At 41.1% G+C, this 13,678-nt stretch overlaps 1 protein-coding gene across 2 annotated transcripts in view; it reads left to right on the top strand.

Moving 5' to 3' along the window:
- Positions 1-12,551, top strand: part of Slc35f5 (solute carrier family 35 member F5) — a 33,270-nt gene extending 20,719 nt beyond the window's left edge. For both annotated transcript variants that reach the window (XM_055601945.1, XM_055601952.1), the window contains 6 exons: positions 1,257-1,361; positions 1,885-2,044; positions 4,155-4,245; positions 5,789-5,943; positions 6,945-7,041; positions 11,650-12,551. In XM_055601945.1, coding sequence (XP_055457920.1) covers positions 1,257-1,361; positions 1,885-2,044; positions 4,155-4,245; positions 5,789-5,943; positions 6,945-7,020 — 587 coding nt within the window. In that variant the 3' untranslated portion in view covers positions 7,021-7,041; positions 11,650-12,551. The remainder of the gene's footprint in view (positions 1-1,256; positions 1,362-1,884; positions 2,045-4,154; positions 4,246-5,788; positions 5,944-6,944; positions 7,042-11,649) is intronic.
- The last annotated feature ends 1,127 nt before the right edge of the window (positions 12,552-13,678 follow it).

Below are 13,678 nucleotides of genomic sequence, written 5' to 3' on the forward strand. Positions count from 1 at the left end.
CTGTTGAACAGGAGTTAATGAAGACAGTCAGCACTGTGCGCTTGACATTACATTGCACGTTTTCAACCAATTACGAGCATACATTATGTTTGTAGCTTTCAGAGAGTTTCTGGTTTAAAATAAAATATGGGAATTATAAAATAAAGCCACTAGAGAATAAATTAATGACATATTTTTATTTTTGCAGGTATATACAGTGTGTATATGTGAGTGTTTTAGTATAGGTGGATGTGTGACACAGTGTGGGGTGGTCAGAAGACAATGTCCGGTGTTGGTCCTTGATTTCCACCTTGTTTGAGATAGGCTCTTTTGTTATTTGTCACTGCGTATGCCTGGCTGCTGGCTTGTAAGCTTCTTGGGATTCTCTTGTCTTTGCCTACATCTTGTTGCAGGAGTGCTGGGATTACAGATACATGCACGTCCCATGTCTGACTTGATGTGGTCATGGGAATTCAGACTATGTCCTCATGCTTGTGTGGCAAGTGCTTTGCCCTCTGGGCCATTTATCCAACCCATAGTGCTGTATTTAAAATTAGTAATGTTCCATTGTCTAAAACCAAAGACAAATTAGTGGGAAATTTAGCAGAGTAGGAAAGATGCTGGCTAGAAGAGATGTGAGCTTATGGAGGTAGTGTATCTGTAACCCATATGGAGGGTGGAAGAACAAGTTCAAGCAATGGCTTAGAGACAGAAGCATTTGTTACATTGTACAACAGCCTGTATCAAAGTGGAAAGCAGTGATTCTCAACCTGTGAGTTGCTGGACGTCAAATGACCCTTTCTCAGAGGTTGCCTAAGACTGTTTGAAAACACAGATATTTACATTATGATTTATTACAGTAGCAAAATTAAAGTGAATTATTAAAGGAAATAATTTTATGCTTGTGGGCCATCACAACATGAGGAACTGTATTAAAGGATTGTAACATTAGGAAGGTTGAGAACCCCCGTAGAGAAAAGTAGGAAGTGCATGTTTCAGATAAAGACAAACTTACTTATCTGACTTTCATTTTTGGAATTTATGTGGGTTTTTGGTTATGTTACCAAGGCTAATGCTTTTGCATATCCTTGTTTATCCATTCAGTCCCTTCCTACCCTGCAGGAGGATCTAGATGGAATGAGTTAGGTTTGGTTTGTTTATTTGTTTTTTATTTTCTCTTTTCTTCACTTAGTATCCCATTTATATATGTAGTAGGATATGTTGAATGAGTTCATTAATGGATATAACAGTTTAAATCAATGTGTTGGTTTTTACAGGTTCCATTTGGTCCCTTGCTGGAGCTATGCTCTATGCTGTCTACATTGTGATGATTAAGAGAAAGGTAGACAGAGAAGACAAATTGGATATTCCAATGTTCTTTGGCAAGTACATGTTTAAGCTACTATTTACTTAAAATGATAAATTTATGGTTTGTTTTTTTTTTTTTTTGAGAGAATGTGGAAGACTTTTTCTTCCTCCACATCATCTTTTTTAAAATATTATGGATTCCAACTTCTCCAAGTTCTCACTGAAATTTCTGAAGCTCATAATTCAGCCAGACTAATTGGCCAGTGGGTCCTAGGGAGCCATGTCTGCATATCCCCAAAACTAAGAGTACAAGTGAGCAGCACCCGTGTGCTGAGGCTTGCACTTGTGTTGAGAAGCAAGTCCTTTTTTGGCTGAGCCATCTTCCCAGGCAAACTGTAGAACAGTTACCAAGTGCTTGATCTTGTACTTTTCCTGGTGTTTAGCTGTTTGTAGAGTTGGTCTTCAAACCAACCAACACAAGTTCCCATTAAGCATCCCACTGAAGCCCCTCATGAGAGCTCATGTTTCTAATAGTACTGTTACGTTTGGAAAATTGAAATCAGTCATGATTTTAACGTACGTCTCTTTTATACTCAGGTTTTGTAGGTCTGTTTAATCTGCTGCTCTTATGGCCGGGGTTCTTTTTACTTCATTATACTGGCTTTGAGGACTTTGAGTTTCCCAATAAAGTGGTACTGTTGTGTATCATTATCAATGGCCTCATTGGAACAGTTCTTTCTGAGTTTCTGTGGTTATGGTAGGTACTGTTATTTCATTTGTTGTCAGTTTGTTGACTTTTGAATAGTTTGGACATTTCTAGGTCTTCTGAGTTCTGATGGTCTCTTCTGTGCCCTTCTGTTCTACATAGATACTTGTATTGAATATATTTATTCTGCTAGAGCAGAAACTTTATTTTAAAGTATTCTGTGGGCCCATTACAAAGAGGACATATATAGAAAGAAGCTCAAACATGTTTGTTTAATAAATGAGTGAGTAAAGATACATGTGAATAAGTATGTTTCGGTTTCCTTTCTGCTGCTGTGCAAAAGTTCTTAGAGGAGGAAGGGTTTAATGGCTCACACTTCCAGGTCACAGCCCATCACTGAGGGAATCAGGACAGGCCTTCCCACATTAATGATCAGTTAAGACAGTCTCTTAACAGAAAGGACACAGGCCAATCCGGTCCTTCAGTTAAAACTCCCTCCGATGATTCTAGGCTATCAGTTCTCCACCTGTAGGTCACAGCTCCTGTGGAGGTCAGATGACCCATTTACAAGAATTGCATGTCAGATATCCCACATATTAGATATTTACCATGATTCATAACTAGCAAAATGACAGCTATCAAATAGCAATCAGATAATTTTATGGTTGGACGTTACTACAACTTGAGGAACTGTAGAAAGGATCACAGCATTAGGACGGTTGAGAGCCACTGCTCTAGGTTGTGTTGATAGCTGAAGCCAACCGGGAAATACAAATTATGTAAATTTATAAACATGTCTTCAAGCTGTTTCCGTATATGAAATTGTCAAAAATAAATACTTGTTTTTCTTAAGTACAGTGTTGAGGGCTGGGATGATGGCTCAGTTGATAAAGTTCTTGCTGCACAAACATGAGGGTCTGAGTTTGTATCTCTAGGTGGGATAGCATGTATCTCTACCACCAACACGGGAGCACAGAGATGGGGAGACCTATGGAACTGGCTTGCCAGCTAGCCGAGCTGAACAGCAGACTAGGTTCAGTAAGAGAACTGTTCTCCAGAGTAAGGTAGAGAGTGAGCCAGATGCTTGATGTCGACTTCTGGCCAGTCCGTGCACACATGTATGTGTGTATACATGTGCGTGCATACATGTAAGTGAAACATATAAAGAACAGTGTTACACAGATGAACGTAACCAGGACCAATGGGCATCCAGCATATGAGGGAGTGCCAAGTGAGCTCACACTTAGTGGGACTCCAGGGGAATTGCTTGTTTAGAAAGCTTGGCAATGTTTGCTGGTTCACAGGCTTGTTGTTATAGTTATATTCAGTAGGTTACAAATGAATGAGCCACATGTGAAAAGCATGAATGATCAACTTGGGCTGCTAACACATGTTACAATTTCTCTCATTTAATGACAATAAGTTTAAAATAAGTTTGATCACAGTATTTCATATGGAGTTTGTGAGACTTCCATTATAGTCATCTACTTAGTACTTTTTCTGTCAGATTGGAGTTTTAAAAGAGCTGGGTCTTGTGGCACAAGCTTATCAGTTTCCTAAAGTTTATGTGAGATTTCAATTTTAATAGTGGGAGGAGAGGGAAATGTGTCAGTGTTTAGGAGTGCATACTGCTCTTGCAGAGGACCTGAATTCAGCTCCCAGCACCCACGTTAGGGAGCTTTCAGCTACCTGTAACTGCAGTTTCAGAGCAGTCCAACATCGTCTTCTGGTCCCTAAGGATACTGCATTCACATGTACAAACCCACATATACACACATAATTTAAATTGTTTTTAAATCTAAAGAAGGATAATGTGGTTTTGTTAGGTACCATCACAAAACTAAAAACTCTGCTTGGAAATTTTTTAAATGAATGAAATATAAACTATATATCCAAAGTTGAATAATATGTGTATGTAGATCTCAAAAATAGTCTAAAGCACCCAGAACACTTTATAGCTCCATGTTTGTATTCTTAATAGTTGAGGACAAATTTGGGAGTCTTTATAATAACTCTTCTGTATCTCTCTCCATCCTTAGTTTTCACCACTATGTGAGATCTCCCAGGCACATATTATAGGACAGGAAATGTTGGTTCAGTTTTTTCAGGCATCTTAAAAATATTTTTAGTATAGACGTTATGTTTCCTTCCTTTCGTTCAGGGGCTGCTTTCTTACCTCATCGCTGATAGGCACACTCGCACTGAGCCTCACGATACCTCTCTCCATCATAGCCGACATGTGCATGCAAAAGGTGAGTTCATGGATACTGCAGGAGCACTGCTCAGGCAGGCTGCTGACAGTTCAGGGATAAGGGAGGCACACACGGATAATACTGATGCTTGTCTCTAAAAGAGACTACTCCATATATTCATAAATAGCAGGGCCTGAGGAGGTGGATCCTAGAATTCATGTTAAAATCAACAACAACAACACACAGCCAGGAACAGTGTTGCCTGTGCTGGGAAGGTGGACAGGAGGATTCTGGGGCTCACTGACCAGCCATTCCAGCTACCGGGAGAGTCCTAGGTCTGGAAGTGACTCTGTTTCAAAAAACAGCACCTAAGGAAAGACAGCCAGGGTTGGCCTCTGTATAGTCATGGGCATAGCATGTGGACATGTACGCCCACACCACATGCGTTAGGGCTTTTTGTTTGTTTCTTGAGATAGGGTCTCACTGTATTACCCTGGCTGGCCTGGGACACGCTATGTCAATGAAGCTGGCCTTGAACTCTCAGGGACCTGCCTGCCTCTGCCTCTCCAGTGCTGGAATTAAAGGTGTGCACCACCACATCCTGTGGAAGTTTCCTTAGTGTTTCTAGGGCAGCAGAGGGAGAGGTGTGCCTTTGCCTAAATCTTTGAGGGAGACCGCCCCTTAGTCTGCATTTGGAATCTGAGTATTTTAAGTCGCAAGTAATCGTAGTGTGTGTGTGTGTGTTAGCCTAATACACTTGAAAGAGGAAATACCTGAGAACTCTAAAGTGTGTAGTATGTTCTCGTAACCTTATTTTTAGAGCTGTTTGTCTTTAGGTCTTTGTGTAGCTTAAAGATAAAGGCAAAATACTCTCAGTGGTGTACATACTATTTAAAAGTGATTCTGCAGATCTGGAGAGATAGCTTAGTATAAAGAGCACTTATAGAGAACTTGGCTTCAGTTCCCATCGGGCAGCTCACGCCCATCTGTAACTCCGGGTCTGGGTGATCCACACCCTCTGCTGGCTTCTGCCAGCACTTGTACACATGTGATGCACATTCACACACTCAAGCGCACACATACTTGTGAATAAATAAATCTGTACAGAACAAGTCCCTGTTGGTATTTCTAAGTGTCTGCAAGGGTTTCCCTTGGTTTTATGCTAAGAGCTGTGATGTAGCACTGTGTTAATACAGCTGGGATATGTTTATTTTCAAATGTGAAATTTAAAGATGGTGTTGGAAATTGAGGAAGAAAAGTCCACTTGTGAGTAGAGGGTGACCATTGCAGAGGAAATGAGCCTTGTGGTGTTTGACACAGACACTCCATTTGTGGACATTCCCACTCTCTGGGAAGTGTGACTGCTAAATATTGCCTTACCTTTGTTGCTTTTCTTTTGCCCATTTTTTCTTTTAGAGCAGTAAGTATTGCTATTGGTTATTTAGGCAAGTAGAATTGTAAACTGGAGACTTAAGTCCTCTTATATAGTAGTACTTTATAATGTCAGTGTTTAATCTGTCTTCTTTGTATTTTAATGTATATTAAAGGTAAAAACATTGCCTTAATGATAATTTTGAGATTTTATTTTAATCTTTTGTTTTAGGTGCAGTTTTCTTGGTTATTTTTTGCAGGCGCTATCCCTGTGTTTTTTTCATTTTTTATTGTTACTCTCCTATGCCATTATAATAATTGGGATCCTGTGATGGTAGGAGTCAGAAGAATTTTTGCCTTTATATGCAGAAAACATCGAATTCAGAGGTATGTTTACTCCACAAAGTTTTTTACGCTTGTGTATGTGCGTTCATTCATTCATTTGTGTCTGCATGAACCTACATGTGTGTGCACATACATAAGGGGAGACCAGAGTGCTTGTCAAATGTCTTCACTAATCATGCCCTGCCCCCCTTAGTTTTGAGTGTTGTACTGGTGCTGGCTAGTTTGGGTAGCCTGGACCAGTTTGACTAGGCTGGCAGGTGAGCCCCAGGGATCCTCCTGGTTTGCCTCATTTTTTAAAATTTGGGTTAAGGGCCATAGAATTTATGTTTTTATGCTTCCAGGCAAGCATATCAACCACGCCATCTCCCAGCCCTTACTTTTGTTTTTGAGCTATAGTTTTATGATGGCCCTGAACACTGGGATAAAAAAACATTTTATTTATTTATTTATTTTTAAAGAACAATGTGTGCAGCTGTGTGTGGCTGTGCTTTCCTGTAATCTCAGCAACTCGGGAGGACTAGTAGGATTCTGAGATTGGAGCCAGCTTGGGCTACAGAGGGAAACCCTGTCTCAAAAGAAAAAACAGTGATGGCTTGGCTAAGTAAACTGAGAATTACCACAGTGGCCACCTAGCTTTTAGGGATTTTGACAGGAATTGTTGAAAGAATAAATTGTATACTTTGTGTCATATAAGTAAAAAGATACATTTGGATCCTTAGGATGATGAAATAATTTTGCTTCTAATTTTTGGGAAGAAAATGTTTTGGTTCACAGGTAAATCCAGAGTACTTATTGATGGCCTGTCGTTAACTTCAGTGTAGAAAACTTGGGTTTGGGGGTAGTATGTAATCGAATGTGTTAATGCTGTCTTACATTTTTTTTTTACGTTTCTTTTAAAGAGAGAAAGCTTTTTGTATTGCACTTCAAAAACGTGAGGGAAATTATGGGTATGCCACTAACTGTACCATGACCTCTAGACAGGGTAGTGGGACATATTTGAGGTTTCTTTTCAGTTCTAAAGCTTCCTTAACCGTTTTCTTTAGAGTTCCAGAAGACAGCGAGCAGTGTGAGAGCCTCATTTCTCTGCACAGCGTTTCTCAGGAGGACGGAGCTACCTAGCTGCGGTCTTCTCTAGTCCCGGTGTGTATTTGACCAGCACCAGTGCCAGTCTGCATGTCAGCCTGCCTGCCTTCCTCCCTCCTTCCTGCCTTCCCTCCCTCCCTTCCTCTAACCCTTTCCCCCACCCTCCCTTCCTTTTTTCTTTTTTGAGACAAGATCTCTCCATGTAGCCCTGGCTGGGCTGGAACTTGCAAGGTGGGAGCAGCCTAACCCAAGACTACAGAGATCCTCCTGCCTCTTACATCTAAAGTGTTGATTGAGATTAAAGGGTTGCAACATCACACCCTCTCCTACAGGAGATTTTCTAGAATGAGTTGCTCGAGGTGGCCAAAGGTGCTACAGCCTCTGGAGACAAAACACTTGGGTTCCAGGCCTCCAGGTTCTTCAGAGCTGGCTGTGTGGCACTTTGGGGGCTTCTTGGCCTCTTTGAGCCTCTGTTCCCTTGTTTGGGGAGAGGCATTATGATAGAACCATCTTACAGGTACTGAGTTCAAGGTACCACAATAGTGTCTTCCTCAAATTAGATGGCTAGTGTGTTTTGACTCATTTTGTTTGTATGTGTGCACAGGTGCATGAGTGTGTCCTCCCATGTGCATGAAGGTATTCATATGTTCATGGACGTGGACTCTGGCCAGAAGTTGGCCTCTGTTGTCTTCCTTTATTACTCCCTTTATTACTTCCTTTATTACTTCCTTTATGTTTGAGACAGTGTCTCACTGAACCTGGAGCTCACTGATTAAGCTAGGCTGACTGGCCAGCAAGTCCCAGGGATCCTCCTGTCTCCACCTCCCAGCACTGGGATTACAGGCATGTGTTGCTGTGCTTGGCTTTTTATGTGGATGCTGGGATCTGAGCTTAGGTCTTCATGTTTGAGCAGTAGACCCTTTATCAGCTCTCTAGCCACTTACCCCATTCTTCTTCATGCTAAATCATTTTTGTTGTTGTTGTTGTTTTTCAAGATAGGGATTCCCTGTGGAGACATGCCTGCCCTGAACTCACTTGGTAGACCAGTCTGACCTCAAACTCACGGAGATCTGCCTACCTCTGCCTCCTGAGTGCTGGGATCATAGGAGTGTGCCGTTGTGCCCAGCTCATGCTAAATCATTTTATCTAGTTATATATTCAGAAAATGTTTTCTGTTATTATAAAAGTAAGAAAGAAATATATTAGGGTATATCACATCTTCTCTCCCTCCCTCCTCATCATGTGTGTGTAGATATGTGTGTGTGTGTGTGTGTGTGTGTGTATGTTTTATGTGACTGACAGTATGAACCTTTATTCTCCAATTGCTTTTGTTAATGTTTCAGAATAATTTTCCTACTTTAAAATTTTTAGTAATTAATGTCTTTTATATTTATTAAAAGACCAAGAGAATATGTGACAGTAATTGATTTACTAACGAATCTTGGAATAAGGCCAGCATATCTTTGGTAGGTACAAAGCAACTGATTTATTTAGAGTAGGAAGCTACAGTAAGGAATGCTGGGGATCCCGGCCTTTCATTCTGGGTATCCCTAGACAGTTTCTGCTGAACTGTTTCCTGAATGTGCCTGGAATTTCCCTCTCCACCCACAACATCCTGCAGCAATGCTAGCTTCTAGCAATTGCTTGGGCCTTGAGGCCTAATTATTGTCTGCATAGTAAATTCACCTCTAAAGCTACTTTTCTTGGGTTTCTGTGGTTGTATCTTTGGAAAGCTGAGCTCTAGCTCCACAAAGCTATACAAAGCAGCTCCCCTGCCCTGCCCACTCTTCACCCCAAGGGAATCACATGGGGCCCATGATAGAGATGGGAGCATGTGGGCACCTAGTTTGTGGGCTTATGCCAAGACACTGTGAAAACAAATAAGTGAATGATCCTTTTTCAAGACTTTTTATTAGCAGGTATTAGTTAAATACAATGCATTTCATGATGGCATTTCCATACATGTATAAATCCATCCATAAGGGATATATAGCCATATATCCATCCCTTATGACCTTTTTTTGCCTCTCTCCACTCCTAATGAGCCTCATCCTCTTTCAAACTGGTGTCCTTCTACTTTCATTGCCCCCTTCCTCTGCGTGTGTGTGAATTTCGATCTCCTTACAGGAACATGGGTGGAGAGTTATTTTTATAAGAGCATGCCCAACTTACCAGTGGCTACACCACTGAAGAAAACATCTCTCCTTTCCTCAGCAACCATTAACTCCCCATAGACCCTCAGGAAGGGATGGAATCAAATATTAACTGCCTATAACCCCTGTGCTTGGCTGATTTTCTTAGACTTGCCTGCCTCTCTACAGATTATACTCATGTTTCTATTGCTTGTCTGTCCAGCTGTAAGCATTTTCAGCTGACAAAACTTTTACTAAGACAGAACAGGATGGCTCCTCTCACACCATGTTTGCCTCCCAGTTTCATGTCATTCTCCCAAAATGGAGAGGCCGCTCTCCACCATGTGATGGTGTGATGACATGCCATTACCCCAGCATTTGGGAGGCAGAAGCAGGAAGAGTTCAAGGTCATCCTCTACCACATAGTGAGTTGGAAGCTAGCCTGGGCTACATGACTTTGTCTCAAAGAAAAAACAACAAAGCAAACAAATTTCCCACCACTAGTGTAGAGTTATTACATAATTTTGATAGATCTACATTCTGTGTTTATATTTTAATGACTAAATAAGAAATGATCACATTATTAAAATTTTACCTGAAATCTTCTCTAGAACTTCTCTTGCAGCTATGTTTAGAGAATAAACTTTAAATTTTTTTTCTTCTGTGTGAAAACACAGGAATGCATAATTGACATTCTATTCAGTTTGTACCAGATCCCTGCTTTCTGTTGTTTCCTCCTCTTTTCTGACTAAAACACTTAGTCGCATTTCTTCATGGCCACCCAAGAGTTGATTGCTGTTTCTTGTTCTTCTCTTTGTTCATGTAGTTTATTCCTTTTAAGAAGAATGGCCTGCTATTTTCCATTGTCACTTTTATTTAATAATTTACTTATTTTGGTTTTTCAAGACAGGGTTTTTCCATGTAGCCTTGGCTGGCTGGAACTCACAAGAGATCTGACTGCCTCTGCCTCCTAAGTGCTGGGATCAAAGGTGTGCGCCACCACCACCAGGCTCATCTGTTGTCTTTTTAGTGAGGTTTGTAAAACAGGCATGTCATCTTTAAATTAAAAATAATGAGGCTGGAGAGATGGCAGTGGCTAAGAGTGCTTGGAGCTCTTTGAGAGAAACTAAGCGTGGTTCCTAACACACAGACAAGGCAGCTCCCTGTTGGTTCTCCTTCTGCCTCAGTCAGGACTGTCTTGTACCAGCCCATGAAGTCAGGAGAGGCACTAGAGAAGAAGCAAGCCTGGAATGGCCCTCAAGCACTGTATGGGGATCACACATTCTGGGAACCATTGCAGGGATCTAGTTCAACTTTAGTTACAGAGAACAAAAGCTATAGACTCTTTGGGGAGTGGGTTGGGGATGCAAGGATAGGTGAATATAATTGGTTAAAACTAGGCACTTCAAGGCTGCTTGATTTGCATTAAACATCATGCTTCTATCATATGAATGAAAACACAATACCTAATTATCAAATAGGCGCAGGGAGGAGAGAGCTAGCAGGGAGTTGTGTCAAAAGCCACACATGTGGCTAGGGGTGGCTGTGTCTAAAGACACTGTCTAGGTGAAATCAGGCAGAGAGCGAGAGGCCAGGCAGGAAAGAAGGAGTACTGCATTTTTAACACTGAGCTCCGAATGGCCGTCTGAACTAGGAGAATTGCAACCTCAAACAGCAGGGTTCCTCCAACAGCTCACAACTGCCTGTAACTCCAGCTGCAGGGGATCCTGTGAACTTTCTGTCCTCCTCAGGCAGTACATGTATTCCTGTGTACACATCCACAGACAAAGAGGCACACAGAGAAAAAATAAAATAAAATCTTTAAATTAGAAAACAACTACAAGGTAGTTATTCACAACTTCTTAGTGCCATTGCCTTTTTTTTTATTGGTTATCTTTCTGTAGAATGCTTGACATTATTCTCAGTGTCACATTCCAGCCCACTCCCACCTCAGTGGAGTAGTTGGAAAAACAAGAGCCTGAGATAGTGAAGCCCAGAGAAGGTGAAGCACTACCGAGTACCGTCGAGCAACAGGCTGGGCGCAGGCGGGGGCACTGTAGAGTAACAGTGGAACATGCCAGGAGCAAAACTAAATGCTGCTGCAGTGTTTGGGGTTGGTGTCAGACCTGACGTTGCTCTGAAACTTGTTCTGAGTTCCTTATTTCTTTAAAGAATTGATTTAAGAATCATTTATTTACTTGGTGTGTGTGTGTACATGTATTCACACACATATGCACTGCCATAGCATGTATGTGGAGGGCAGGGTCTAACCTGAGGGGCTTGGCTCTCCTTCTACCTGTGGGGTTCCAAGAATTGAACTCACGTCATCACACTCAGTGGCAAGCAGCCTTTTCCTGTGAGCCATTTTGTTGGCCCTGCCCTGAATTCTTGTAACTCCAGGTTAAGCATCCAGATACTTGAGTAAACATACGTCCTCTGTAGAGCGGGCACTTCAGCGTTCGCGTCTCAGACTCTATGCTACGGAAAATCAAAGGGTGTGAGCAGCAAATAACTCTTCTCTGTATTTTTTTAGCTTAATGGGACATTCTACAGTGACCAACCTGGCAAGTTCTTTGTAGAAGTGCTTCAGTGCCTAGACTGAACGATACAAGTTTCAGTTCTGTGAAACTTGACATACATTTTCCACGTGTCTGCTTTCTTCATTTTCAACATGAGGAACGTTCCATGTAGGCTGTGTGCAGTCCAGTTGCCCTAAGGACCAACCTGCCTTATGTATCAGTTCAGTTCATGAAATCACTGGAAGTAATCAAGGAACAAAATTCTTCTGGGACTCTGTTTAAGCATGATTGCTCAGTCATGCTGTTTCCGAGAGATCACCTAAGTGTGCCTCTGACAGGCAGACGCTCACCTGCGCTGCCTCAGTGGGTGCAGATTATAGTCTTGAGTTTTGTAGATTGCAGAATAAACCCACAGAAGAAATGTTAGTTAATGTCACAAGTAGGTTCATGCGAAGTCAGTGGCTCTCTGGAGGACGAATGTGTGAGGGAAGATCTGCTGTGAGTGTTCTACACTGTGAGATCTCCTGGTGTTTGCTGCCTTGTATCTTAAAAATATGACAAGCAGGACCGTTTTAAAGGGAAGAATTGTAAACTGGAAAAATCACCTATTTCTAAAGGCTGTGTGGCAATAAATTAGTTGAGAAAGCTCTGTTTAATTTAGAGTTTTAAAGAAATATTCTCTCTTCAATTAAGAAATTTTCATAATGGAATGGTTTAAATTGAAGTGATAAAGAATATTACTAGAATAAAATGTTTGTATATGACTTTGTGTATTAAAAATGTATTGAGTAATTTTGTATTTTTTCACATATGAATGTGCTAAATTACTCTAAAACTGGGTGCTGCTTCTTTAAACAATACTTTTCCTAAGTAAATTTAAATGGTTAAAATAAAGGCAAAGAAAAACTGCTTTAAAGATGACATTTAATTTTTTTTATTTATTTATCTATCTATTTATTTATTTATTTATTTAGTCTATCATTATTAAGTCATGGGGCCGGGAGTTAGCTCAGTTGGTAGAGTGTTTGCCTGGCACATAGGAAGCCCAGGGTTTTATTCTCAGCCTGCATAAACCAAGTGAAGTGGCACAGATCTTTAATCCCAGCACTCAGGAGGTAGTGGCAGGAAGACCAGGAGTTTCTATCATGCCTGGCTACACAGTGAATTTAAGGGCAGCCTTGGAGAATGAGATCTCTCTTTAAAAAAAAAAAAAAAAAAAAATATATATATATATATATATATATATATATATATATATATATATGTAATATTACCAACTGTGACTTCTAAATTGAGGCCTTAGGCATTCTTGCAGTATGTGTGCTTCTGGAATTGCTTCCTGTCAGTGAGCTCATGTCTGAGGACTCTCTGGCTTTTGGTTAGTCAGAATCCATTCCTGTTTGAAGTCAAGTAAGAATCATTCTGAATCTCTTAATGGATCTCATTCCAAAAAATTCCTTTTACAGAGTTCTACTTTATCTTGTTCACATTCTTAAAATTGGTCTGGTGTTATCCTGAATCTAAAGTGAAGGTTAGCTGTCTTTCTGCTTAGTTCTGAGGTCTGTGTATTAAATTAATTTAAATAGCAGACAGCTGTGTGCTTCACTTGGCGCCACCAGGAATTCTTATGCTAAAACTAATGCTGGTTGGCAGGGAAAAAGACATAGAAAGATGTAGAGGCTGGGGAGATATCTCAGTCAGTAAAGTGCTGGCCTTACCAAGCATGTGGGTTTGAGTACGATCTCCAGAACTGATGAAATACAGCTCTGTATGGTGTTGATAGAGACAGGAGGACACCCGGAGCTTGCTGGCCCACTTCGTAAGGTCCAACCCTGTGGAAGACCCTGCCTCAAAAAACAAGTTGTGGAGCCAGGAGATGACTGAGCTTGTTGAACAAGCCCGAGGACCTGATGTTGATCTCAATAACCTGTGTAACATAGCCTGATGTGATATGCGTCTGTAATCCTGGCACTCCTGTGGTGAGGTGGAAGGCAAAGACAGAAGAACTGCCAGGAAGCTGTCAGGCCAGCTAGTCTAAGGTTG

The sequence above is a fragment of the Psammomys obesus genome, unplaced genomic scaffold (assembly GCF_907164565.1).
Source record: "Psammomys obesus unplaced genomic scaffold, mPsaObe1.curated_primary_1811, whole genome shotgun sequence".
NCBI classification, from domain to species: Eukaryota; Metazoa; Chordata; class Mammalia; order Rodentia; family Muridae; genus Psammomys; species Psammomys obesus.